Below are 27563 nucleotides of genomic sequence, written 5' to 3'. Positions count from 1 at the left end.
GATTTTGCGTGCTTTCCTCTCCATTTTTCTGATCCAACTTATCTGCCTTTTTACTCTTCCGGATTTAGAAATGATCTTTAGGAACGTTCAATCTTTAACGTCTTTAGGGATGTTCAGTTTTCAGTGTTTTCTTGTAAAGAACCTGCCAAAAATAGATTTTCCCAAATAGTAAGTGTTTCAAAATGTTAGGGTTTGGACAAAATAGGCCAGGAAAGCACTTACTAAATATAGTAAGCTTGATTTTTTGGCAAAATTAGACCAATCCAGGTGGCAGTGAAACTTACTAAAAATAGTAAGTGCCCAGAATTCACTCAAATTTTACTGGGCGGTTCCTTGAAGGGTCCCGATTCCAGTTCCATGGTCAGTTTTCCAAAACCCTAGCAGAAACCCCTAAAATCTAGGACTAAAGGCAAAAACCCTAAAATTGACAAAATGAGCCCTAGACTTAGCCAAATTTGCTCAAACAAAAAGCAGACTCAATCAAAATGACCCTCAAACACTTGTAAACTGAGGAAACTGTCGAGATTGCTGCGAAAAGACCCAACAACAAAAAACCAAAAGATCGAGAGGGCCTAAAAAGTAGGGGGTCCCCATTTATAATGGGGCGATGTGTGAAAACGTCACAACAAGTCCTTTAACTGTCCTCTCTGGTATGCTGTCCTTATTTATGACCATACCCTATCATTTCCGTCGTGCATTTGGCAACCATCTAGGGCTTGGAATCTCACCATTCCCTAACATGAAATTCTTCTCCTTCCCACTGTTATGAGCTATGCTCATGCTTCATATCACTGTTGAAGATTTTGAAGTGTGCTTGTTACCATGCATTTAAGCCAAGTCTTTTGCCACTGTCCTGCTAGGCTACACCCCAATCTTTGAATACCACAAAGCTGCTCACTAAGATCGCTGTCATCATATAGTATTACTGTCATGCTTGAACTTTATAGGACTGTATTATGCCTTACTCTTTGGTGGAACTCTCATCAAACCGTCTTCTAAACATGATTAAGACTATCGTTAATTCTGAAATTGTCATCTCTGTGGCGTTTTTTCCTTTGTAATTTACTTGATTATGGCGTTGCAAGGACCACCATGTCATTCCATGCCACTTTTCCTTGTTCTATTTTAATGTCTTTGAAACCCTTTGTAGCACTGTTATGTGTATGACTTGGTACTCTTCTAATTCCCGACATTTTAAAGTATGCCATGCTGCAAGATGTCCTATACCAGGAACGTGAAGTGACAGATCCCTCCATTGTTGTTGAATCTTAAGCACTTTTATCAGTAGTTTGAGTAAGAAGGTGGCCATCAACTATCCTATGTCTTGCAATGGTCTTTTCATTTTCAATTTCTTGTCTTAGTCATATGTGACTACTGTTGATGCGGAAATTGTATTGCTACTCTTTCGATCAACATAGAATAGAATGCTAAGTATCCTATCCTCTCTTGAATAAAGAAATCCCTAAAGCTGTTCAAATTGATCAAAGTGGACAACCTCAAGGTTCCAATTGTCAGGTCTTGATGGCTTAGGACAACTCTGCAGTGATGTGTAGTGCTGGTAAATATAAAGGGACTTTTGTTTATGGGTAGGATAGGCTCTAAATGTTCTATAGGACGTCCCTAAGACTCTACAAGTCTTATTCTCATTAGATTCACATTAAATATGATGTTGTTTGGCAGATATCAATTTCAAATTTATAGAAAAAGGAAAAAGAGTAGGGAAGAGAGACTAAACTACTCTAACTAAAACAACATATTTGGGCAAATAGACAAAAACTTTAAAATTTACCATGCTTTGCTTTGCCAGTTAGACACAACTAAGCAAAACTGGTGCAATCTTCAAGGGAAAATCAGATTTTCAAACTATTAAATACAAGTGTTGAATCCAAAACATACATTCATACAAGCATTTAACAGTCGAACTAAACTCATGGAAATGTTCAGACTAACCATACAGGGGGATTAACAGCCAATTAATCCTTAATGGTATGAACGTAAAATTTTGTAATGTCCCCATTTTGCGAGCATCAGAGTTTGTAAGAATTAGCCTATCATTTGACCCTCGTAGGCTAACAATTATTGATAGAGGGCCTCGTGTGGCAATTACTTGGTGATTAGAGACATTACTCTTCAGCTGGATTCAGGTTTTGGCCTTTGCACAGGTTTTTTGACTCAGATTGGCACACTTACTATTTATAGTAAGTTACTATTTTGGGAGAGTCAGGGTTCCTATTAATAGAAAGACACCTGAGCAGAGCTTATTGGCAGTGTCGACCTTGATTGGGCCTTTGCAGCTATTTCTAGACTCAGTTCCACATACTTACTATTTATAGTAAGTCACTATTCAGGGTTTCTATTTTTAGACAGGCATCCAATCGCATGGAGAACAGGGAGAGTCGACTCCTGGCTCAGACGGCTTAGCAATCAGACAAGTACATCAAGAGATATTAAAGTTTAAGTGACTTAAGTGATTTATTTAATATTTTAATATTATTATAAAGTTCTAAAGTAACTTTATAATAATAAAGTCACTTTAATATAATAAAGTGCATTAAGTGAATAATTTAATGTGGGAATAAATCTTTTATCCCACATTGGCCAGGAAGGTGTTTGAGCTCTCTTAAGGAAAGAATAAAAGGAAAGGCAAGAGTTCATTCTCGGCATCCAGTTGATGAATAGTATTTTGATTGATTTTTATTGTGGAGCCTAGGGCTTTCGCAATTTTCTTCTTTGATCATAGGAAATGAAAACTTCCTATTGATAGCAATTTTGAAGGTGTGAAATAACACCTGAATTATTGCAGTTGTGGGAAAGAATACTTCAGTTCTTTCATTTGTGCAAATTGGTGAAGTTTTCTACAAGGGTTTGAAGTTTATTGTGGGAGAACATTTATAATTGGTTGTGAATCATCCTTCTTTGGCACATGGAGTTATATCATTCTTGTTGGGAGAGATTATCAACAAATTATTCAAGGTTTTAAGAGCAGATTGCAAGTTTGTTCTTGCTGCTACAGTGCGCATGAACAGTGTGCGTGAACAGTGCGCTACAGTGCCGTGAACAGTGCTCATGAACAGTGCCGTAAACAGTGCGCTACAGTGCCGTGAACAGTGCGCATGAACAGTGCCGTGAACAGTGCGCTACAGTAGTTTGAGTTCTATAGAAGGGGATTTAGAAAGGTTGAACAACTATATATATTTGACAAGGGATTTGCATATGAGGAGAATCAAACCAATATATCAAGGCAGCCATTGAAATACCAGGTTTTCTATCTATGGTCATTGTATTAGAAAATCATTACTTCATTGCATCATTTTCTATTATGATTATATCATGAAATATTTGGAGGTTGCATATGATTAATGGAAATATAATTTGCATATTCCACATTCATGGTAACATTCAACGTTGATCAGCCATTTAGCTTTCATGCCAATTGTTTGCTTAAATGCCTAATGGCTGTAGGTGTACTTTGGGATGCATGACAAGTGTTTGTCTTAATGTCAACTAGCTGTACTAGTTAATTTCAGTCATTACATATGTGTGGAAAGGTCTAAAACAGCTAGTATATCATTTCTATAACAACTTTGCATTGTTAGAAGCTTTCCATAACTTCATTTGCAGCCTACAAACCCAAAGAAGACAAATAAAGAATTCACTACAGCGGTTTCAAACATTGTATGCCAAATGTTTGACAATATTCCTTGGTGTTCATATAAGCAAAACAGGGTCAGATTAGCCAAGGGATATTACAAATTTCTATCAAATATCTACTCAAACAAACTATTTGTAAATCAAATGCATAGCAAGTATTTAAATATGGAAGAAGAGAACCATGCACTCACAAGAAACATATATAGCTTGAAATTCCATTAATCCTATAAATATTTCGGCAGAGTTTTAGCAACAATTTTGGACTTCTTAGAAAATAAGGGAAAACCAGTCCCCTTTATATAGAGTTTCAAAACTTGTATGAATGGCCAAGATTAAACTAAACAAGTGGCCCAGATTCATCCAAAAAACATGTCTACCCATGCCTAGTCTCTTAATTGCTCAACCAAATGTTGGGCAATATTTTAAGGGGAAATTTCGGTAACTTAGGAAGAAAATGAAAGAAACACATGCTCTTAAATGACGCGAATCTTATTCGCATCCATCTTAACTTCTTGCCGCCTTAAGGACTAGATTCGGTGAATTTGGGGAAACTTGCAGGAAGAAATGCTTTGTTCTTGGCGGCTATAACCCCAACGAATTCCCTTCTCTTTATTCACTTCCAACTTGATATCGTGCAACTTTAAGGAGAAAGTTTGGCGAATTGGAATGCAAGTGCAAAGGAAATCGCTTTATGCTTCACGTCTTGGTCTCTTTCAAATTCCCTCCAGTTAATTTCGCTTGTCTTAATACTGTGCCATTTTTAGGGAAAAACTCGGTGATTCTAAGGAGCAAAGTGTTAAAAAAATGATTTTCCTTATGTTTTGTAACTTATGCTCTCATCGGGCTCTTCCTTCATTTCATTTCACTTTAGCGTAACTTAACATTTCGCACTAAAGGGAACTTTCAGCGATATTGGGGAGAAATGTAGAAAGAAAGAAAAACGTTTTCTTATTGAATCCCCCTTCATTTCCGCCTTTAACATAACTTGTGGTTAGTATTTGAAAGGAAAAGTTTCGGCGTTTTTAACCAAAAGTGCCAAAAGTTTTATTTTATTTTATTTCATTTAATACTTTCTCTTAGGGAAAACTTCAGCATTTTTGGACAAAAGTGCCAAAGGTCTTTCTTTCTTGTGATTTCACTTAATGTTTTCCTTTGAAGGAAAACTTCGGGCTTTTGAGGACGAAATGAAGGTGACTTGGGATGCTAATGAAAAAAATGCTTTTGACTTGAATTGATTGAACCCATCCTTCTTCATTTTTAATTAACTTGCAATTTTGCCAACTTAAGGAAAAAGTTCGGCGATTTCATGAAGAAGTGCAAGTAAGCACCTTTTATACCTTTACTTTCTGTTCGACTTAAGTCCGTGGTCACTTTGAGGGGAAAGTTCGGTGTTTTAGGACAAAAGTGCCAAAAGGGGTTCCCTTTATGCTTTCACTGAAAACTTCGGCCATTTGGACCAAGTTTTGCAAAAGGTCGATTTATGCTTTAAGGCATACAAAATCTACCGAATTTCTTTCCTGGTCTGAAACCTGATTTGCACATTGCTATAGCTTGAACAAATCCTCAAGCCCTACAACATCTTCTGATTATACATACTTTTTCTTTTGCATCTCACTCTGCCAACTATACAAAATTCCTACTCGGGGGCCTCAACAAGGCGAACAACGAAAGGGGGTCCCTGTTGGCGATGGGGAGTGTGTGCAAGGCACAACAACTACCATGCAAAACTTATCTCTGTCATGCAACTAGTGACTACCCCTTTATCTTCATAAATCTACCTGTTATTTTTATGTCCAAATTCTACCTTCTTTTTAGCCCTCTCAATCCTTGTTTCATAGTCATCTCATGTATCTCTGCCCTTTGTGGTTTTGTGAACACTTGGACAGAGGATTTTAGTGAAGACTTTCCCTTTAACTGTCATAATGATTTTCATTTTAGACTGTGTATTGCACGAAGACTACACAATGCCTTCACTGCCCCTGTCCATACGTGTATTCTACACTTTACTTACAAGATTGCCTTCTCCACGTTTGATTGTCTTATACATGACACAGTCCTATGCCATTGTCTCTCAACAAACCCTACCTCCCTACCATCTCCCATATGCCTATGGTTTAGACAAACACTCGTGGTATTTGCCAATTTTTAAAACAAATCATTTTGAGATAACGATAGGAAGACTGCATAGGATTGTGTGGGATCTTTTGGAAATAGAAAGGGTTTTGTCATGACTGTATCATGACTATAAGCAACTGTAAACAAGCGAAGACAGGTAGACTATTACAAGTGTGGTTGCCGTTGCACCAAAAGATCGACCTGTTAATGCCTGATACAACCACTAGACTTATAGAATCCACAGGAAGCAGTTAAGCCATGTCACAAACTCGAGGCACCGCACTGCACAACACAAGGAGACCAAGGGTGCACACCTTGCAACAATCCTCCCCCCCCAGCGCCAGCGAGGGGTTTGAACCTGTGACCAAGCTCTGATACTAGTTGTTACAAGTGTGGTTGCCGTTTAAGTCACAGGATACGGCGATTTTCATGGATGAGGTTCAAATTTAATCGAATTTCAAACTTCTATAAAAAAAATTGAATTTAATCTAATTTCCTCTATAAAGCACTGCTATCCGCCTTTAAACACAACTTAGTTGGTCGTGGGTATTCTTTGTATATGCTTTGTATCTATTGGGTCATGGGTGTCTGCAACTGCTGGGTCGCCCTTGGATTTTCTCCAACAAGGGTCACTATTCTGATAATTTATTAGAAGTATACATATATTTAAAAATAAACAAAATTATAGAAGACGAATTTTATCCGAATTTTTTTTCTAATTTTTTCCTTGTCGAATTTCATCCGAATTTCATGGCTTTCGAATTCGAACCTTGTGACTTAGGTTGCTGTTGCACCAAAAGATCGACTTGTTAATGCCCGATACAACCACTAGACTTATAGAATCCACAGGAGGCGGTTAAGCCATGTCACAAACCCAAGCGCCGCGCTGCACAACACAAGGAGACCAAGGGCGCACACCTTGCAACATAGACAACCTAACGTGACCTTATCAACCCCTAACTCAAGCATTCATTATGAGAAAACCTCATTGAATAGTCTTTGGTTGCTTGTTCTAGAACACAGACAGTTTTGTTAATTTCTTTCAAAATTCTGTGATCAAAATAGAAGAGATGGAGATATGATCTGAAAGTTGTATTTTATCTGCTATAGCGTGTTTTGAAGATGCACAACACTTATTAATTTCGGTGTGTCCATCCTCCTCAATGTAAGCATGCTATATAAGTGGATGAGGGGTTACGTAGTGAAGAGATATGTCTTCCCACATGGGAAGACACATCTCTTCTCTACGTACCTCTCACCACAGTATATAAACTAGTCACCATTTACTTACTCGATTGGAAGGAGTGCGACTTGTTTGAGAATCGCTTTACCACCGGATACCATGAATGGTGTAAAAATTAATATATATATATATATATATATATATATATATATATATATATATATATATATATATATATATATATATATATATATATATATATATATATATATATATATATATATATATATATATATATATATATGTCGTAAGCATGAAATAGTATGACCGACGTTACAAAATTTAACACTCCCTCTTAACTAGGGAGGACACATTTCATGTTAGAGAAAACAACACAATTCATCCATTGATTGTGAAGAGAGGAGATATCACACCATAGTGATATTCAGAGATATGGTTGAACAATGAATATCAAGTCTCATGATACTCACCATAACTCATAGTTATCAAGTAAGGAATGTGCACTGGCATCAAGTCACATGATGCCTACCATACTGATAATGATTTCATGGCATGTCCACGAATATTATGTTCATAATATTCACCATGAAGATCTCTATCATAATTATGGTTTATTTAATGATATTAACCAACAGATATCTACCATAATGTCTCAAAGATATATATACTATCATGACATGTCCACAGATATCAAGTCACATGATATCCATCAAGATAGTTAAATTGATAATTGTAAAATCGTCACCTTACAATATCAATTTGAAACAAGTGTTCATTATTGAAAAGTCGTCACCCTTCAATAATGTTCACAGAAGGCCCATGCAGTCATGGAGTCACACACATGACAAATAAAAGAGTTTACACACTAAACAGCTTTAATATATTAGTATATCAGAATAAATGAGACTCTATGTCAAAATTAAATAACATTTTCAACCATACCAAGTTTATCTCTATAGTGTTCAATCTTGATCTTGGAGAGAGGCTTGGTAAGAATGTCTGCAATCTGATCACCTGTACCAATATAATTCAGTTGGATCACATTCCTTTCCACCATATCTCGAACATAGCGATAAGGAATCTCAATGTGTTTAGACCTGTCATGAAATACTGGATTCATTGAAAGCTTGATGCAACTCTGATTGTCATAGTAGATGACAGTAGGATTTAAAGGCTGACCAAACAATCCTACAAGCAGTTACCAAAGCCACACTGCTTCTCTTGCTCCCATGGAGGCTGCAATTTATTCAGCTTATGTAGAACTCTGAGGAACTGGAGTCTGTTTTCTACATATCCATGAGATCATTCCTGATCCTAAATTGAAGCAACATCCTGATGTGCTTTTCCTGTCAACTATGCTTCCAGCTCAATCAGAATCAGTGAATCCATGTAGGTCAAGGTCTACATGTTTATACTTCAGACCAAAACCAATAGTTCCTCAAAGATATCTCAGAATATGTTTTGCAGCAACAAGATGTATTTCCCTAGGTTCACACATGAACTGACTTAGTGCATTAACAGCATAACATATATCAGGTCTTGTGTTTACCAAATACATCAAAGATCCAATAATTTGTCTGTAGAGGGTAGGATCTGCAAACTTTGATTCTGCAGCTGCTTCCTTTAGTTTGTGCAGATTTGTCTCCATAGGTGTGGTCATGGATCTACAATCCATCTTTCCAAATCTCTTGAGTATAACAATGATGTATTTTCCTTGATTAAGGAGTATACCATCTGTCTGCTGCCAAACTTCCAATCCAAGGAAGTAGTGAAGAATTCCTAAATCCTTCATATCAAACTCAGAGGCTAATTCTTTCTTACATTGAGAAATACAATTATCCTCACTCGTGATTAGTAGATCATCAACATAAAGAATAAGAATTAATAATTCACCATTGATTACCTTGTTGTAGAGATTTGGATCTGCTTCATTCTTGGAAAACCCTAATTCCAAGAGGTAGTGATCAATTCTTTCATACCATGCTCTGGGGGCCTGTTTTAGTCCATAAAGAGCTTTCTTTAATTTGCAGACATGTGATTCAGCCTTATGAGTCACAAAACCCTCAGGTTGCTCCAAATAAACTTCTTCTTCAATCTTACCATTCAGAAAACCAGTCTTAACATCCATTTGATGGACTTTCCATCCTTTAGATGTTGCAATAGACAAAACTGCTCGAACAGATGTGTATCTAGCAACAAGAGCAAATGTCTCTTCATAGTCAATACCTTCTTTCTGTGAGAAACCTCTAGCAACAAACCTTGCTTTGTGCTTCTCAATGCTGCCATCTACTGCATGTTTGATTTTGAAGAGCCATTTAGAAGATACCACAGATTTGCCTTTAGGCCTAGGCACAATATCCTAGACATCATTTTTTAGAATTGATTGATACTCTTCTGACATAGTATTTTTCCAAACTTGATGCTTGAGCGCATCTCCAGCACAGGAAGGTTATGCATCAATGATCTCACTCATCAAGGCAGTATAACTGGAAAATAGGTTAGGTTTCTTACTTTCTCTGTAGGTCTCCTTTGGAGCAGCATAATTTTCAGTTTCTTGAAGCATCCTTTTAGCCCAAAGTGGTCTCTTCGTAGTGTCGGGATAATTTTCTTCTAAAAGTAAGCCTTGAACGTCATGCTCAGCATCTTCAGGGGTCTCCTTCTGAATCTCAGGGGTGGAATCCTCATCCAAGCTTGTAGGAGGATCTTGGTGTTCTAATTCATTAGAGCTTTTGGACCTCCTGAATGCTATGTCTTCCTCAAAGATGACATCTCTTCTTAGTTCAATTTGTCTTTGACCAGGTATGTATATTCTGTAGGCTTTAGAGGTTTCACTGTACCCAACAAATACTCCTTTCTTTCCAGAAGGTTCTAACTTTGACCTCTTTTCTTTGGGACATGAATATAGACTAGACACCTAAAGATCCGGAAATGACTTATGTCAGGTTTGTTGCCATTAAAGGCTTCTTCAGGGGTTTTATTGTCAAGAAGAGAATGAGGCCATCTATTTTGAATGTACACAGCTGTCCTAGATGCTTTAGTCCAAAATGAGGTTTCTATATTTTGGTCAAACAACACAGCCCTAGTAGCTTCTACTATAGTCCTATTCTTTCTTCAGCTACCCCATTTTGTTGTGGGTTATAAGGTACAGTTAACTCCCTCTTAATCCTAACATTTATACAATAAACTTTAAACATATCAGAAGTGTATTCCCCCCCATTGTCTGTTCTTAAGGTTATGATTTTCTTACCTGTCATATTCTCTGCAACAGCTTTGAATTCTTTAAATTTGGAAAGGATTTCTTCAAACTCTTTGTACCTCAGAAAATATATCCAGGTCTTCGTAGAATAATCATCTACAAATATTACATAATATAGAAATCCCCCTAATGAGGGTACAAACATGGGTCCACATAAATCAGAATGAACTAATTCTAATACATTTTTGGATTTACTGTTGCTAGAATTAAAAGACCCTTTAGTATTCTTTCCTGTTGTGACCTTTTTCCACACATCGCCCCATTTCAAATGGGGACCCTGTTGTTCACCAAAAGTGATAACCCAAGAACACCTGCAAATCTTTCTATGAAATGGCCAATTTCAGTCTACAAAACACATCAGGGCTTGGACAACATAACATAGGACCCTAATTGATCCTCCTGCACTTCAGGTTCTGCTAGACCTAGGGGGGGACACCCTTTTGATGCATTGAATACAACAATTACAGACACATAACTGCATCAACATTAAGCAGATAGATCATTTCACAAGCTCAACATATTAGGAAACATTACAGATTGGCTAGATCTGTATAGACAATAGGATGAAATAGAGCTTGGAAAGAATGGAACACACACCCCTAAACACAAAGGGAAATAGATTTATCTTTTAAAATGTTGATCTGAAACCATCCCCAAACTTGCAAGACCAGTGCCTTGTTCATTGGGCAACAGAGTCACAGACATAACTACAAATATGAATCATAGGTGCAAGCTTATTTTCCTTAAACAAGATATTCATGCATCAATACCTTATATTAATGCACTATTTGATTCATTCACAATTTTATCAGATCTGGAAATATATTTCATCATTTATGATTGACTACAGAGTTTAAAACCTTCCTTGAAGGATACCTATAAACAATCACACAATTTCTTTGAAATTGACAAATCTTATCCTCCTTGAGGATTCAATTCATAATAATGAAATACTTACACAGAGACAATACTATGAGGAATTTACTCATGCCTGACACAAGCAAGTCCTGCAACTAAAATCACATTTACAACATTGCCCTGCAATCTCTATACCCTGAAACAAACCAAAAGCAATTACAAATTTGGGTCATGACATTCAGAAATGGAAGCCATCAAATCTGGAGCATTTTCCAAATTTCTGGAACCCCTACAACTGAGAAGAATTCGGAATAAAAAGAGGAGAGAATAAAATCAAATCTGCAACTGAATTGCCAAGTGTCTCCTCTCTAACTGAATTTCGTTCCCGTGAAAACTGCATCCAAAATATCCCACATTTGCCAAAATTAACCTCATAATCGGATTCCTCGCTCCGAGAGCTTTCCGGCGATATATAATACTTTATATTTTGGCCAAAATTTAGACCCTGGGCGAATTTATCCTCATTTGTGCTCAGTCATTTAAATATTTCGAATTTCAATATAGTTTGAACTATATTATTTAATCATTTTAAATTTGATTTTTTGCCTCCATTTGTGCTCTGACACCTTGCCACGTGGCGGCCTCTGATTGGTCGATGGGGTTGACCGGATGCCACCTGGGATGACACTTCATCATCGCCACGTCATCTGCTTCGTCACTGCCACTTGGCCGCTTGCTTGTATGCCACATCATCGCCACCTCATCGGGACCCGCGTGCTGGACTGTTGGCTGTACCCGCCACCTACGTGCCACGTGGACGGCTCACGTTCATCCTCGCTATTTCGCTGGTTTAACTCGCGTGCATCTTCCCTTTGCGAAATAGCGCGAGCCGTCGATCTCTCTCGAACTTGCTCGCTCTTTAACTCGGCCTTCGTCTGCAAAATTTTGCCTTTTGCCTCGGGAAGCGTTCCTGCGTGGGGTCCACTTGATCTTCGTCTAGTCACCACCTCCATCACCTCGGGAAACGTGCTCGGGCGTGGGCCCGCCTTGGGCGCCCATGGGCATCTCGTGTCAAAAGCCTTTATGGCTTAGACATTATAGATGGGTTTGTTTTTGCATATAAACATTATAAAATTCACTTCCACAGTCAATGTGGGATATTGCTATTTGCCTGGGACTGCGTTTTGAAGCTTTTCTTTAAGTTTTAATGGCTGGCAATGATGTTTTACTGAAAGATTTATTAATTCCCCCCTCCATTACCACCGTGAAGAACAGGGAGGACTGGTAGAAGGCGTGAGTTTTAAGATTTACACTTAATAGTGTGCATTGGCTGAAGCTTTCCTTACATTTTCCATTTGCCACAGCAGGAGGAGACTACCAGCAAAGGTCATGGATTTTACTTTACACCTGCCATTTTCCTTTGTTTGATTTTTATTACTCTCCACCACACAACTCTCCACCTTCCTTTCACAGCAGGGAGGATTAGTTTGGCAGCCAAATTGCATTTGCTTGAAAGTTTCTATTTGTGTCTTTACTCACCACGTGAAGTGCTGGGAGGAGAGCATGTGAGAGAAGAGGTTAACTGCTGAATCGTGGAGTTTGAAGTTTGATGCCCATTCCACTTGCCAATGGCTTTTATTTAAAAACATATTTTTTGCCCCCTCCAGCCATCATGTTGTAATTTGTTTATTTGATGGTTTCTTGTGAGAAAGGGGGGTGTTGATTGCATTTGTTGGAGGTTTTTAGTGCCCAGCACTCACACAGACCAAGCATCTCCTTCATTTGCAGCCATATGAAAGAAGGAAAGTGCTGGCAGAGGTCGTGGTACTTCATAGCATACACCTGCTACATTGCAATTTACTTATACTTTCATATGCCCTTCAAAAAACTCCACTCTACGTGCCATTGGAGTCTTCTGCAAGTTTGATTTGCATTTCTATGTTTCAATGGCCTCCAACACCAATCACGTGGGAGGAGAAGCTGATGGTAGCAGTTTGCCATTTGTTTGAGTTTATTAATGCTCTTCAACAACATTCTCCATGCCTCTTTCACCTCCATGTCCCATTTCTTGGATATTGCACATGAGGGAGAATGCTGGTCTTCAATCATCTGCTGGAGATACCTGCTGAATATCTTTCAAACCTGCAGTATATTGAATGTGACACCTACCAATAGCATTTGATTAAAATTTAAAACCTTTTCACCCATACCACAATTCACGGCAGGGGAAAATGCTTGCAAAATCAATGGAGATTAGTTTTGCAGCTGTCAATTTACATTTCTAGAAAAATCAAAATGCATTCTCCACACCATTGAAATGAGTTTAATGTCTTCTAATCCATTTGTTGAAGTTTTTATGGCTCCTTTGTTAGCCATGTAGGAAGGAGGAACTTGCTAAATTTCAATATGCCAAAAGCATCACAATCCACATTTAAATATTCTAAAATCTCTCAGTAAACAAAGTCGCCAATAAAATAACAATGCACAGGCAAGAGCCAGGTCAGGCCCCAAAGTGGGTCCGACTAAAAAAATTTTCGTTTTCAAGCTACTGGCCTCTGGAATATCTTAGGAACCTCAAACAAACCTCTGGAATCGATCGGCACCACTTTTGGATCATAAAATTGCATTTTACATCCTTCAGGCAATTACGCCACAATTTTCGCATTTAATCGCGAAGACGTAATTTTCAAACCTGTCAAAACACCTTTCTGGAGCTCGCCATCTGACAAGCGTGTACTTTGATATACAAGGATGACATCTACCAAACGGTTTCTCAAGATGAGTCCCGAGTGAAGAGATATTAATTTCCGAAAACGGCCAACTGGCTTTGTCGACACTGCGGACCTGATGAAGTCAATGTTCTGGCAACACATGATGCCTTTCTCAAAAATATCAAACGACCTCCATAGGCTCTCAAATTCGGAACATAGGTACCTTTAAGTACATGTTAAATCTTTGAATTCTCAGTTCGATCACCAGACTGACAGGATGCAAACGGTGCGCTCACCAAAACGGCTACATTAACTGATCTAACACTGGAAGTGCGGATAACTGAATTTGATGGCAAAATGAATCCTTTTGAAAACCGATCAAACGGATTGATAGAGCCTTGAAATTTGAAACGTAGCTCACCATTTATACCAACATTAGCTCGGAACAAAAATTCTGACATGACGCTCACCAGAACATTTTTACACTTGTGCAAACATCACAAACTACAAACGGATTCGGCTATGAAAATGGAGCAAACAGATTCGTCAAGACTTGAAATTTTGCAGGGTAACTCACTTTTATGCATACAATTGAATCCATTTTGAATTTCTCCATGACAATCAACAGGGCAAAAGATATAATCGCTCAAAGTAGGCTACTCAATAAAATATGCATTTGTGCCTAACATGCACTTCCAGCTCACCCCTCAAACTGGGTACCTCATAAACTTATCCAAATTGAATTCTGAAAGTTGCACATCACTGAATAGGCCAAATGAAAGGTGTGGGACATGAATCCCGAGCCTTACCCTTTGAAAATCAACTGGCTCCATTTTACCCCCTTGCTAACTAGGCTGTTCAAACTGACTTCATTTAGGTATGCAGAGCAAAAATTTGAAATGGGCCTATAAAATTGACTCAATTTTAATCAGTCCCAACAGACCCTCTCTTTTCCTGCTTTCTAGGATTTTGTTAGTATCTTGTGACCTTTTGCTGCATTTTCACCAAGCCTTGTCCAGTTCAGAGCATTTCAGGCCCTGACGATTGAAAGTTAGTTTTTGCAAGTTATGTGATTCCGAAGTGTGAATGCCACCAGAGTGCTTAGAGAGGCCAAAGGGCGAAGATCGCAATTGATTTGGACGAATTTGGACAACTTTCTATTTTTAGAAAGTTTGTTTTTTGCTTTTTCCTATTTTTTAGGAAGTTTCGTTTTTGGCCTTTTTCGCCCGATCCCTGGTATGGCTATTTTTAGAAAGTTTCCCCTATTTTTTAGGGATGTCTGCTTTTTGCTTTTTCGGAAGGTAAACCTGGGGTTTACACTTGCGCCATCGACCAGCTCTGACCAGATCTCGAAAATTCCAAGTTTTGACCTAAAAAAGCTAAATCCCTAGATTTTAGGCTTTTTGCTTTTTCAGGATGCAAACCTAGGGTTTACACTTGCACCACTGACCAGCTTCGATCGGAATTTGAAAATTCCAAGTTTTGACCTAAAAAAGCTGAATCCCTAGATTTTAGGGTTTTTGCTTTTTCCGGTATGCAAACCTAGGGTTTACACTTGCACCATCGACCAGCTCCGACCAGATCTCGAAAATTCCAAGTTTTGACCTAAAAAGCTGAAATCCCTAGATTTTAGGCTTTTTGCTTTTTCAGATGATCCACCTAAGCACGGATTTCAAATTTCAAGTTAATTCGGTTAAATTAGATTAAACTGTGAAATTTTGAAATTTCTTTGAAAATTCTTCTAAGTTTGGCTAACAAGGGTTTTGAAGTGTTTTTGCAGGTTCAAACCCCATCACGAAGGATGAAGAGGTCATGTGGGTGCTGAGGTTAAAGTCCGTCATGCCAATAGAGGTCATGTGGGCGCCTTGCCTAAAGTCCGCCATGAGTTTGGAGGTCACATGGGTGCCCACTCCAAAGTCCGCCATGCCTTAGGAGACCATGGAGGAGCAAGGGTTGAAGTCCGCCCAAGGTTGGAGAGGTCACATGGGTGCTAGGGTTGAAGTCTGCCCAAGGAGGAGCCTTGCCTAAAGTCCGCCCTAGGAGATGTCTCCAAAGTCCGCTCAAGGTGGGAGTGTAAGCTAAAGTCCGCCCAAGGCATAAGAGGGGCCATGAAGGAGGTAACTCCAAAGTCCGCCCAGCCATGAAGGGGCCATGAAGAGGCCAAGCTAAAGTCCACCCAAGTTTGAAGGGGCCACGAAGGAGCACTCTCCAAAGTCCGCCGAAGGTTGGGAGGCTAAGGAGGAGGAGTGATCAAAGTCTGCCCAATGAGGAGAAGCACTAGAAGTCCGCCCAAGCAAGAAGAGGGGCTATGAAGGAGCTAACAACAAAGTCCGCCCCACCTTGATGGAGACCATGAAGGTGCTAAGGCCAAAGTCCGCCCCACCTTGATGGAGACCATGGAGGACCAAGGGTAGAAGTCTGCCCAAGGTTGAAGAGGCTATGTGGGGGCTAAGGTAAAGTCCGCCCAAGGCTGAAGAGGCTATGTGGGGGCTAAGGTAAAGTCCGCGCAAGGTTGAGGGGGCCATGAAGAGGCCAAGGTAAAATTCGCCCAAGGTTGAAGGGGCCATAAAGAGACCACCAAAGTCCGCCAAGGTAAAGGAGGCCATGGAGGAGTCAACATCAAAGTCCGCCCAATGCCTTAGTCAAATTTTCACATTGATAGCGGTCATGAAGGAGTTCTAGCCAAAGTCCGCCATATCCTGGAGATGTGTTTAAAGTTCGCCAAAATTTGAAAAAGATGGGAAATAAAATTTGAAAAATCAACCTACACATGGAAGGTCAAACAAAGTCAACATGATGTCACAAAATCCACAGAGATTTCAAAATTAAATCCAAAATGAAGAAATATCTAAATAAAAAAAAAATCCTCAAAATAAATCCAAAATGGAAAGTTTTTTGAGAAAATTGAGGGAATATTAAAAATTTATTAAGATATTAATTCAAAATGGAAAGCTTTTTTTGAAAGGGAATATTGGAGGATTAATGAATATCTTCAAACTTAAATCAAAATGGAAAGTTTTTTTTTTAGAATTAGAAGTATGAGTTGGATGAGTTTAGGGGTTTTGCTTAAAACTTGTCTACAAATACTTCATTATCAGATTCATTATTACACCAAGAAGTTCAAAATTACTAAGGAGAGCTTAGTAAAGTATATTAGTTTGAAGATCATCTGGAGGAAATTCTAGATATTGCTGGAAGTGGGATAATATTTTGGCAGAAGGCTTACAGATTTCTGGAGAAAGGCATCTTTTCTGAATTTTCTCAATATTTTGGAGAAAAGTCTAGCCTTATTCCTATCCAAGTCAGAGGTAAAATTAAAATTGTGAATTTTCTGAATATTTTCTAGAATTTAATAAATGATTTTGGAGAAAGAAAATTCAATTTTTTTTGGCTAAGTATGAAAATTTTCGAAAGTTTTAAACACTTGATGGTGACTTCAACCAGCTTCAAGGCTGAGGGTCTTGAGGTGAAAATTCAATTTTTTGGCTAAGTATGAAAATTTTCGAAAGTTTTAAACACTTGATGGTTACTTCAACCAGCTTCAAGGCTGAGGGTTTGGAGGTGAAAATTCAATTTTTGTGGCTTAGTATGAGAGTGAAAAATGAAATTTTTTTCCAACACTTAGCCATTTCGTGGCCCCGTTACTTTTTTCAAAATTCTGCAGAATTTTTTGTAACTTAAAGTTTTATCATTCATCTGCAGGTCTTGAGCACCATGAAGTTCCAGGTAGATAAAGATGCTCCTCCAGAGTCAAGGATGACTTCCAAGTGGAAGAACATCAACGACACCAACCTGGACACATCAATCTAAGGGAGTTTAAGAAGCGAATGTTTGGTCTGGACAACCTTGTGCCTACCACCATTGCGTGGAAAATGATGAAGAGTGGTATCGTGCACGTTGCCGGCTTCCTCCCCACCATGCAGTGCAATGAATTAGTAGTTGAATGTGCCAAACACTACAACCCCATCAGTAAGGATATTGTTGCACCTGATGGAAGAGTGTTGGCGAATGTCAGCGATGAGGCCATTAGAGAGGCCTTTAGGATCCCTGAGTACCACAACACAGTATATATGACCAAGGATGAAGCTGACAGTCTGTACCATGATCACCTGGAAGAATATGATGCCATAGTTAATCATTCTTGGCTAGACAAGCCGAGGAAGGGTGCCTCTAAACTCCAGAGAAAAAGCCTAGTGCGAGCATACTTCAAGGAGGACATTGCGGACATGATTGTCTTACTCAATAGAATAATAGGAAATCCTCGAGGAGCTCCATTCGAACCCTGGATGTATTATTTCATTAATGAAATAATCAATGGAGTAAAAATGATAGACTGGGCCCATATGATCAGCGACAGTTTAGACAGCCAACTAAGGAATCTGGAGGCAAATAGGACTTTCTTCATGAGTTCTTACTTGTTCTATTCTTTAGCCAGGACCTACAGGTACAAAGGTCTCACTTGTAGAGGAGAAGTTGGGAACAAGGAGAACCAATTTCGGGTATATGATTGCTATCCCCAGCTCCATATGGAGGAGAAGTTCCATTTCAAAAGGGTGAATGATGCCTTCGTGATGCACATTACCCGGACCCTTCAAGCTGGCTTGCACCAGAGGCTCTCTCAAGAGTCTATGGACTTCATCGGTCGGTTCGGGTGTTGGTACATCCAATATCCAAAGTTCACTTACCTCCGAATTCAGGGATTCTCTGATCCTCCATACAAGCTTCCAGCTTACCCTACCAACCGAGTGGTGTTGCTCGAGGTTGTGAGACAATTGGACGAGTATATAGTGATTCAAAGGGATAAGCAGAAGAAGGCAGGCACATCCTCACTTACAATTGGTAATGGGTTGGAAACATGTCCATCATCACAAGCTGCAGCTACCGCTAAGAAAGAACTGGCCTGGTATCCCTTTTACCAATACAAGGCAAGAAAAGATTTCGATCCATTCCAGAGGATAAAGAAGATCGAAGGGACCACGTTTGAGCACAGACTAGATCTGGAAGACTACTGGGCTAATGCAGTCGATAGTTTCGAGATCCGGAAGAGGTTCTGGTCAAGAATTCCTCTAAGTATGGTGAGAGCAATGGAAGTGTTCAAAGTTGCCGATCAGGTGGAAGAAAGCCTAGAACTTCAGCAGCCGGGTTTTGAGAAGATGAAGAATGAACCTTTAGTCTTGATAGATTGGACAGAGGGAGAAAAATCAGATCTAGCAGACCTCATGAGGTCAGTGGTTGAATACTCAAGGTGGTGGGCATCTGAAAAGACAAAACAGTTGAAGGCCAAAGGTATGGTTCTAACTTATGAATTAATGGGAGTGGATGATACTCTGTCCGTCCACCCTTGTACCTCCGCCGGTGATGCTCGGAATCCGGAAAGTGTTGGATCTCGAAAGAGAAAGGAGTTGGGTGGAAGCTCCACAAAGTGCACAGGGAAAAGGGCTGTAGTTGAGAGAAGAGAATCCAGCGAAAGTCACTCCATCCTAAGTGCTGCTTCCATTGCGCCTGATCAGAGTACAATTGGGTAACAAGAGATAAACATCTATGTGAGTGATCATGAAGTAAGAGTGCTTTCTCAGCCAATTGAGGAGGTGATGGAGAAGGTCTTCCGAACTCCAGACAGGGGGCAGGATGAAGCCCATATAATTTTCTTGGATGGCATACCAGCGAACCCAGGAGAAGCAGATGATGAGTTTGATTGGAACACTGTAGAATAATCGACCATTCCTGATTGGCTCAGAGCAAGGATAAAGGCCAAGGTTCCCAAGGAGGTCCACTCAGCCGAGGAGGCTACCGCAACATTCCTGGAGAAAGTGAATGAGCCCGCCGCAGCTAAACCGCCCAAACCAACCAGGAAGTTCTCCCTGATTTAGAGAGACAGTGCCGGATTTAGGATAGTCTAGATAGCAGTGCCCAAAGAAGGGAAGACTAGGGACAATGTCACCACAGATGACTACAAGATCACCACCATAGAGATGGGTAAGCCTACCTAGGACCAGGAGATCCAATATTTTGACGACTCCTGTAATGTTCTAAAGACAAGGCTGGCTCATGAGAAAGAAAAGAGAAAGAAAGTGGAAGAAGAGAATCAGTAGTGGAGGAAGTATGTTCTCCATCTTACTAGCCCACTCAACCATGAAGTCCCAGCTACTCCACCACAGCCTCTTCAACAAGGATCAATGAAGGACTATAATGAGATGAAGGGATCATACACTCAAGAAAAGGAGTGGATTTCAGATGCTGTGATACGTGCTGACACCCTGGTAGAAAACTTAGTATCAGCACATGAAGCAACTTCTTTGTTGATTGATCGTATCCAGGATCTATCATCCAATTGGGAAGAAGTGGATGAAATTCAGAATGAAATACTCCCTCACCTAAAGGTTATTCGAGGCATGTCAAAGAAGAGCTTAGTGGATGCAGGCGTCATACAGACAGGAGATAGGTACAACTTCGGCGTATGGTACTATGCTCTGGTCACTTGGATTGAGGTTTTGAAGAAATCCGCGACCAAGTGTTTTGAGACAAAGGCAAGGGTTAGAGAGATCTTGGGCAAGGTATTCCGGGTGGCGTCAGAGATCTGGCAGAAGGAAAGCCTAAGGGAGAAGCATTTACAAGCAGAGAACTTGAGAGCCAGGATTCAGACAAGCTTCTTCCGAGATTCAGGGATGATTGACAAAGGCGATCTTTCTAAGATTGCAAACTTCCTCTCCATCGATGACAACTTCCTCACCCAAGCAGTGGAATGGGAAGGCATCCTTTCTACATGCGCCGACGATGTGGATCTCATCGACTTCCAAATTAGCGGTTTGCCAAGTGTCACCATTGAGGAGGTCAAGCTCGTGGTGTCCAGATACGTTGAATCTCTGAAAGAGGAAAGTGGCCACTCACCTCAGTAAAATGAGCAGCTGCGCCACTTGTCACTTTTTCATTTGCTTGAACTGATAGTATTTTGAGAAACCCTAATTAGGGTTTAGGACTTTCAATCTTGGCCCTTGATCACTGTTTGATCTCGGCCATTCATTTATTTTTGAGAAACTATATAAGGTTGCCTCCCCTCATTTGAAAAGGGTGAGGTTTTTGATGTATTGTTGCTTAAGGTCATTTCCAGATAATATATTGTATGTGTGTTGCTTTGTAATCTCTATTATTTGAATGATTTGCATGGTTTCAATTGCCTCAACACTGAGTTAGAAATAATTTAGATTTGCTTTCATTGTTGTTAATTTGAATGAAGGATTTGATAAGTGTCAATTGATGGTGTATCTCCGCTCATACTTTTGGTAAATGGATGATTTCCATTCTACCGTGCAAAGTTAGTTTGAGCCCATCCTCTGTGCATCCCAACATCTTGATCATAAGCACAACCCATTGAAGATTGCACCGGCCTTGTGTAGTTGCCCCTAGTGTGGCGAAGCAAGGTTTGGTTTCTCGAGAGCACCCAGTTGATACCTTCTCCAGAATTCGTAGGATTAGATTAGCCTTCCTGGACTTTGTCCTCTTTTTCCCTTTCTTTTGAAAGTCTAAATCCCAGAAAATCCCCCCCCAAAAAAGAAGAGCCTAAATTGCTAAATCCATCTAAGTTCAGCAGTTCAAAAGAATACTTGTCAAACGTAAGTCCCCCTTGAAAATTTCAGCATACACTACCCAAGAAGCTATTCCATTAAAGTCGCTTGTTCGCACATATAGACCTTGGAATCAGTAGTGATTTTTCAGGAGAGGATAGAATACCTTCGGGTATCCTATTCTAATGTTTGGTAGATGATAAAACAGACACCAACATTTCCCAAGGCACACCCTTTGCAAGCTCCTTCAGATTTTTGACTTAGCTTGGGTAAGTCGATCACCATCTTCTCTATCTTAGGTAGGGCATGGAAATGAAGGTGCTCTAATCTTCTGTGCCAAAGTTCATTCGAATCTGGATTCTCATGAATCAAGGCTAGAGGTGGTGTGGTGCAAAGTTTGTAGAGGCTCCCGTGTCTTACTCCAATGGTGTGGGCTTTCTTGATGGTGGAGTTATCTGTAACCCTTATCTTTAAGTGCAGAAATTGAGACGAGGTTTCTCTTTATACCAGGTACAAATAGAACTCCAGTCAGCTGTAGGGATATGCCTGACTTTAGGTTGATATTGCAGGTTCCTATTCCCATAACTGGATAATTTGAGTCATCACCAATTGTCACTTCTTCATTTGAACTTTCCACAAGTGTATCTAGGTGCTCACGAAATCCAGTGATGTGTCGAGATGCTCCGCTGTCAATCACCCATGTGTTGAAACTGGAGGTGACTTGACTAGAGAGGGCTGAGTAGTAGACTAGCTTCTCGGAATTACTCCCTTTCTTAATTTCTGCAATTGAAGCTTGTTGTTTGATCCTGTCTGGACACTTCATTGCATAGTGCCCATATTGGTCACATCTGAAACATTGTACTTCAGAAATGTCTCTCTTCTTCTTTGAAGACCTCTTCCCATTTGAGTTGTTGTCCCTCTTTCTCTTAAAGTTCTTCTTTCCTTTCTTGTGGGAATTAGAGTTTAGAACTTGAATATCTTCATTACCATTGTTTTGTTTTATTCCTCTTGTGACAAGCGGAGATTCCTCTTGAATGCAATCGGTTTTCAATCTATCAAACTTGGGAAATTTAGAACGAGCACTGATTCCTTGAATGAACGATTCCCATGACATAGGAAGTCCATTTAGGGCCATCATAGCAAGTTCTTTGTTGTCTACTAGATGTCCAATAGTGGATAGTTGATCCCTAAGCTCAGTGATCCTCAAGAAATAGGATGTAACTGTTTCTCCTTTATTCATCTTTATATGGTGTAGTTGATTCTTTAGGGTGAGAGCCCTGCTAGTGTTGTTGATTTCATAAATGTCAGCTAGTGCTTTGAACATCTGAAAGGCCGTCTCATATTTAGAAATAATTGGTACAATGTGGTCTCTTACTGAATCCACAATTATCTTAAGGGCCTTCTCACTGTCCTTGCTCCACTGAATTTTCTCTGTATCATCAGAGGGTTTAGGAATTTCACTTTTTACATGGGAGTCAATTTTATTTTCTTTCAAAACAAGCATGATCTTGAATTTCCAAGATACAAAATTTGATGCTCCATCTAATCTATCTTCAAACCTAACTCCGGTTGCCATTAGGATTATGGGAATGTGATCTTAGTAAGAGCCTGGTGAAAGTTTATGAGATCGTTACAAAATTTTAATATGATCTTCCTTAACTTGGCTCTGATACCATGTTAAGTTCTTTCAAAATTCTGTGATCAAAATAGAAGAGATGGAGATATGATCTGAAAGTTGTATTTTATCTGCTATAGCGTGTTTTGAAGATGCACAACACTTATTAATTTCGGTGTGTCCATCATCCTCAATGTAAGCATGCTATATAAGTGGATGAAGGGTTATGTAGTGAAGAGATATGTCTTCCCACCTGGGAAGACACATCTCTTCCCTACGTACCTCTCACCACAGTATATAAACTAGTCACCATTTACTTACCCGATCGGAAGGAGTGCGACTTGTTTGAGAATCGCTTTACCACCCGATACCATGAACGGTGTATATATATATATATATATCGGAAGCATGAAATACTACAACCGACGTTACAAAATTTAACAAGTTTTACATGTGTTTACAACAACATTTACTCATCATGGAAGGGTTTTACAATTGAAAGATTTTGTTGCAAATTTGAACAGTAGTAAAGTTTACTAAGAGTCCTAACAAATTGTCTTTCCAATGCATAAACTTTCTACAATCTCTCATAAGCATTCTCCATATCAAGTATAACCGAACAAACATTCCAATGTGCTCTGTGTTCACAATGAATGAAACTGCTATGAAACTATCCTCTATGGCGTTGAAACCTGGTAACAACATTTATATGAACCTTGCAAGTACTTTTCATTATGAAGACTGCATGTAAAGGTATAAGATCGGCAAAACCTCGCATTGTGGTCCTTCTCTATAGCCTGAACAGCCTTGGCTGCATTTGGCAAGCCTGAAAGTCATAGTGAAGAGAAAACAAAATGTTGAAAAAACCTAAATGTCTGGAAAACCTAAAAGAGTCGTCCTATTCCTCTTGTAATTCAAACACTTTATCAACAAACCTCCCTCTTTTTCATGCAACGTGGGCTTAATGATTAATGAGATCTTTTAATAGGTTGACCTTGAAGACACTTCCAAAGCATTTTTAGTTTTTTCACAACTAAATACATGGTCATATCAACACAGGAGTGACTACTCAAAGGTAACTTTATGTGACTATTCAAATTTCAGGCCAGTGGGAAGTATAAGGTAAACAAAACAAAGTGCTAAAAATGGTCATTTTGAGCCTAAAATAGGGCCTTAGAATTTGACTCCGAATATGTCCCCTCTTCATAATTAATTTATTGGGAGACTTGTAACCTATTATTATTTCCCATAGGCAAGGGATTAAGTTAGGGGGATAAATTAATAATAATATTTTAAGTGGTCCAGTGGCTTTATTTTATAATTATATAAAGAGACGATCTAAGTATTATTATTTTTCTTCAAAGTGGGCTAAAATGAAATATTTTATTAAAAATAATTTTTTTGAACACCTTTGGAGATTTTAAGTGGGAAAGATAATTTGAAATAAAAAAGAGAGAATTTAAAACAAGAGTGGGGAAGGGAAAAATAAATCCATTTTTATTGTCATTAAACCTGTTTCACAGCTTGAACATTTTGTTCATCTTCATACTTGAGGATGAAAACCCTTTGGTGTAGAAATTTGGTGGACCAAAGCCTTCTCAATTTCTACTTGTGATGATTCTATTCAAGGGTCACATATGTGCTGAAGGATTGCAGTATTCCAGCTTTAGTTTATGGAAGGGATTCATAGTAAGTTTGAGGGTTAGTTCAGAGTGGGTCCAAAATATCAAAGCCCCTTTATTATTATAGAGGATTTAAAAAAAAAATATTGGTCATATAATTTTTAATATTTACTACCATGTTGGGGAGGACAGCCATACTATCCATTTACCAGCTGCATGTCTTTCTTGTTTGGAAGCTGTAGTACTTTTCTTGGTTAGTGTAAAGGTACTATCATGTATTCCATATGCCAATGTCATGAGTAAGGGGGCTCTATGATTATAGTTTAACATTTGGGAAAAAAATTACTTGGCCACTGTACATCCTTGAGTGGGCTGTAATACTTGAAGTCTAATGATATTTGGTTATTCATGATTAGCGAATAATCTAGTAATTCATTTTAATTCTGACTTGGTGGCTATAGCATTGTTGAAGAAAGTTTCATGAATATTGAAGGGGCTGTACTATTTTATGCTGCCAAACCTATTTAAAGGGAGTTGCATATATTTGGAAGTTAACATTTATTGCTGTTGCTTATTCTTTGAGTGGCCATTGGCCAAAATCATTGCTAGGTATTTCATCATAAAGTTGTAAGTGATCCTTCTTATCTTAATTTTAATGTCATCAATTCTTTAGGGTATTTCAGGTAGCTGCAATATGTGTATTAGAGAAAAAAGAAAAAAAATGTTACCAGTATTTGTGGGTTCTAGTTTCTGTTTCAGTTTGGTTTTGAGAGGGTTATTATATATATTTTTGAAAACCTTTCTCTATTTAGAAACTAGTTAAATTTGATATGGGTCCTTTTGTTTGGTATTTTTTACCTATGATTTTGCATTGCCTTATTTGCTCATTTATATTGTTCCCGACGTTGATTTGTATATCAATACTAGATATTGGCCATAATTCATGAATGTTGTATTTTGTATAGTCTCTTTTTTTGTTTTTATTTGCATTCATGTTATTAGGTACAAAGCAAACTTTTTAGAGAGACATTTTCTAGAAACTGACTAATGCAACATTGACTTTTTACAGTGGTCCACTGGTTCGGTTAAATGCGTTAGTTCATGCTATGTGTTACGCAGATTCTGCCAGGTCAGTTATATTTATATGTTTGAAAGGCTTTGTAGACTAAGGAATATCAACTTTGGTTTCCAATTAAAAGATATTTATACTCACATAATCCATCTACTCTATCCAATCTAATTTATCCTATTTTCTGCATCAACTGGTCATTCACTCAAATGTGTGTTGTTGATCTTTCAGTGCAGATGATTTATGTCTAGCATATGTGAAACTTATTCAACATCTTGCAATGTTCAAGGGATATAAAGGTAATAACTCCAGCTGCTAGTATTCATGATGAAGTATATAAGACAGATCTCTGAATTCTTACAGTTGTTATAAATGTTTCAAACCCATTGTATTATATAGTCATATAGAGTGTGCTTATACTAGTGGAATATTGTTAGATTTTGATGACTAAAAATTCATGAACTCAGATTAAAACATGAAAGACAAAAAGTCCTAGATGATGAAATTTTTTAGGGATCCTTGAATGATTATGTTTAACCTCATTTACCTTGGAATCAAAGTATTAAAAAATGTTTCCCTTTTTGGCAAGGGGCTTCCATAGGTTTTCAATCATGGCTTCCTAGATAATGCCTAAATTATGCAAGGTACATTGCATTTTGTTGTCAGTGATGGTTCTAATGTGTGGATACACACGCAACAACAATGAAAATGAATGTAGTTGTCTGTTTATGTAATGTCTGGAATTTGCTGACTAGGTTGACATCAAGTTTGCAATTCACCACACAAAATGCTCTCCTGTCATCTATCCTTTTATGTGCTCTCAAAAATGGTCATTGATAGCCTCTATATAGTATATTATAAACAATTTTGTCTCACAAAATGCTTGAGATGCAGTGCTAATTTAAAACTTTTTTTAATGATAAAAGTTGTTGAAAAGTACTGTGGATCATGCCAAGCACAAGTGCAAGAATTGTTAAAACTACTCTTGAAAGTTTATCTTAAAGAAAATATCAGTACCGGATGCAGTCAATCAAAAGTGAGAACTCTGAGTCATAGTTCAAAAACTCACAACATGCTGTCAGCTTTTTAACTTGTCTCTTTTGGAGCAACTCAAGTTGGAATAGTACGCCAAGTAAAACTTCTCTTCAAATTATAAAAGGAAGCTCCTTGAGATCTAAACCAAACCCTAGACACTAAGCTATATGCAAAATATAGAGTTATTGACACTATACAATATTTTATGTGGGGTTTTGAAATAAGAACATAACTATCTGCTTATCTGTTAATAGGCAACAACACCTTTCTACTAGATGACGTACAGATTAATAAATAGATTTAGACAGGATTGAAAAAGAAATGACTATTGGGATAAATAACAGCATGTGATTTTTGGATTTGAAATGTTATGTTGGATGAAAGGCTGCAACCTAGATAGACAAATATCATCCATACAAAGCTTGATGGTATAATTTACTTTCTATTCCACTAATGAAATTACAAGCATAGTGAAGCAGAGACAACGACATCAAATTGATCAATATTTCAACAACATAACCATAGCCTCAATTAGCATTAAAAGTTTTTTGTGCTCAAAGCATTTATTTAGATGTTACAAAATTGAAAATTTCAAAATTTTGGGATTTGTGATAATGGATTATTTATCCCAAAAGTCAATGTTTAAAAAAAGAAGTACTTAAATCTTTTTGAAAATTATGAAACAAAGAACTTTAAAGAAAATACTGATCTAAACAAAAAAAAAAAAAAAACTAACTGAAGTGATAAAAAGATAAGCCTTTGTCCGAAAATAGGACTTTCTGAAAAAGTGACTACCTCAAATGGCCAACGCGAAAAATAGCAATATGATGCAGAGTGTCCTCTTGATTTTGGTGTAGCTCCTTTC

The 27563-nt window shown here is 38.4% G+C and overlaps 1 protein-coding gene across 2 annotated transcripts in view; it reads left to right on the top strand.

Moving 5' to 3' along the window:
• Positions 1–27563, top strand: part of LOC131027329 (anaphase-promoting complex subunit 5) — a 213210-nt gene that overhangs the window by 169450 nt on the left and 16197 nt on the right. For both annotated transcript variants that reach the window (XM_057957347.2, XM_057957346.2), the window contains exons 13-14: positions 25664–25723; positions 25895–25962. In XM_057957347.2, coding sequence (XP_057813330.2) covers positions 25664–25723; positions 25895–25962 — 128 coding nt within the window. The remainder of the gene's footprint in view (positions 1–25663; positions 25724–25894; positions 25963–27563) is intronic.

Source organism: Cryptomeria japonica, chromosome 3, assembly GCF_030272615.1.
Source record: "Cryptomeria japonica chromosome 3, Sugi_1.0, whole genome shotgun sequence".
NCBI lineage: Eukaryota > Viridiplantae > Streptophyta > Pinopsida > Cupressales > Cupressaceae > Cryptomeria > Cryptomeria japonica.
This window is presented reverse-complemented; position numbering and strand designations above follow the sequence as displayed.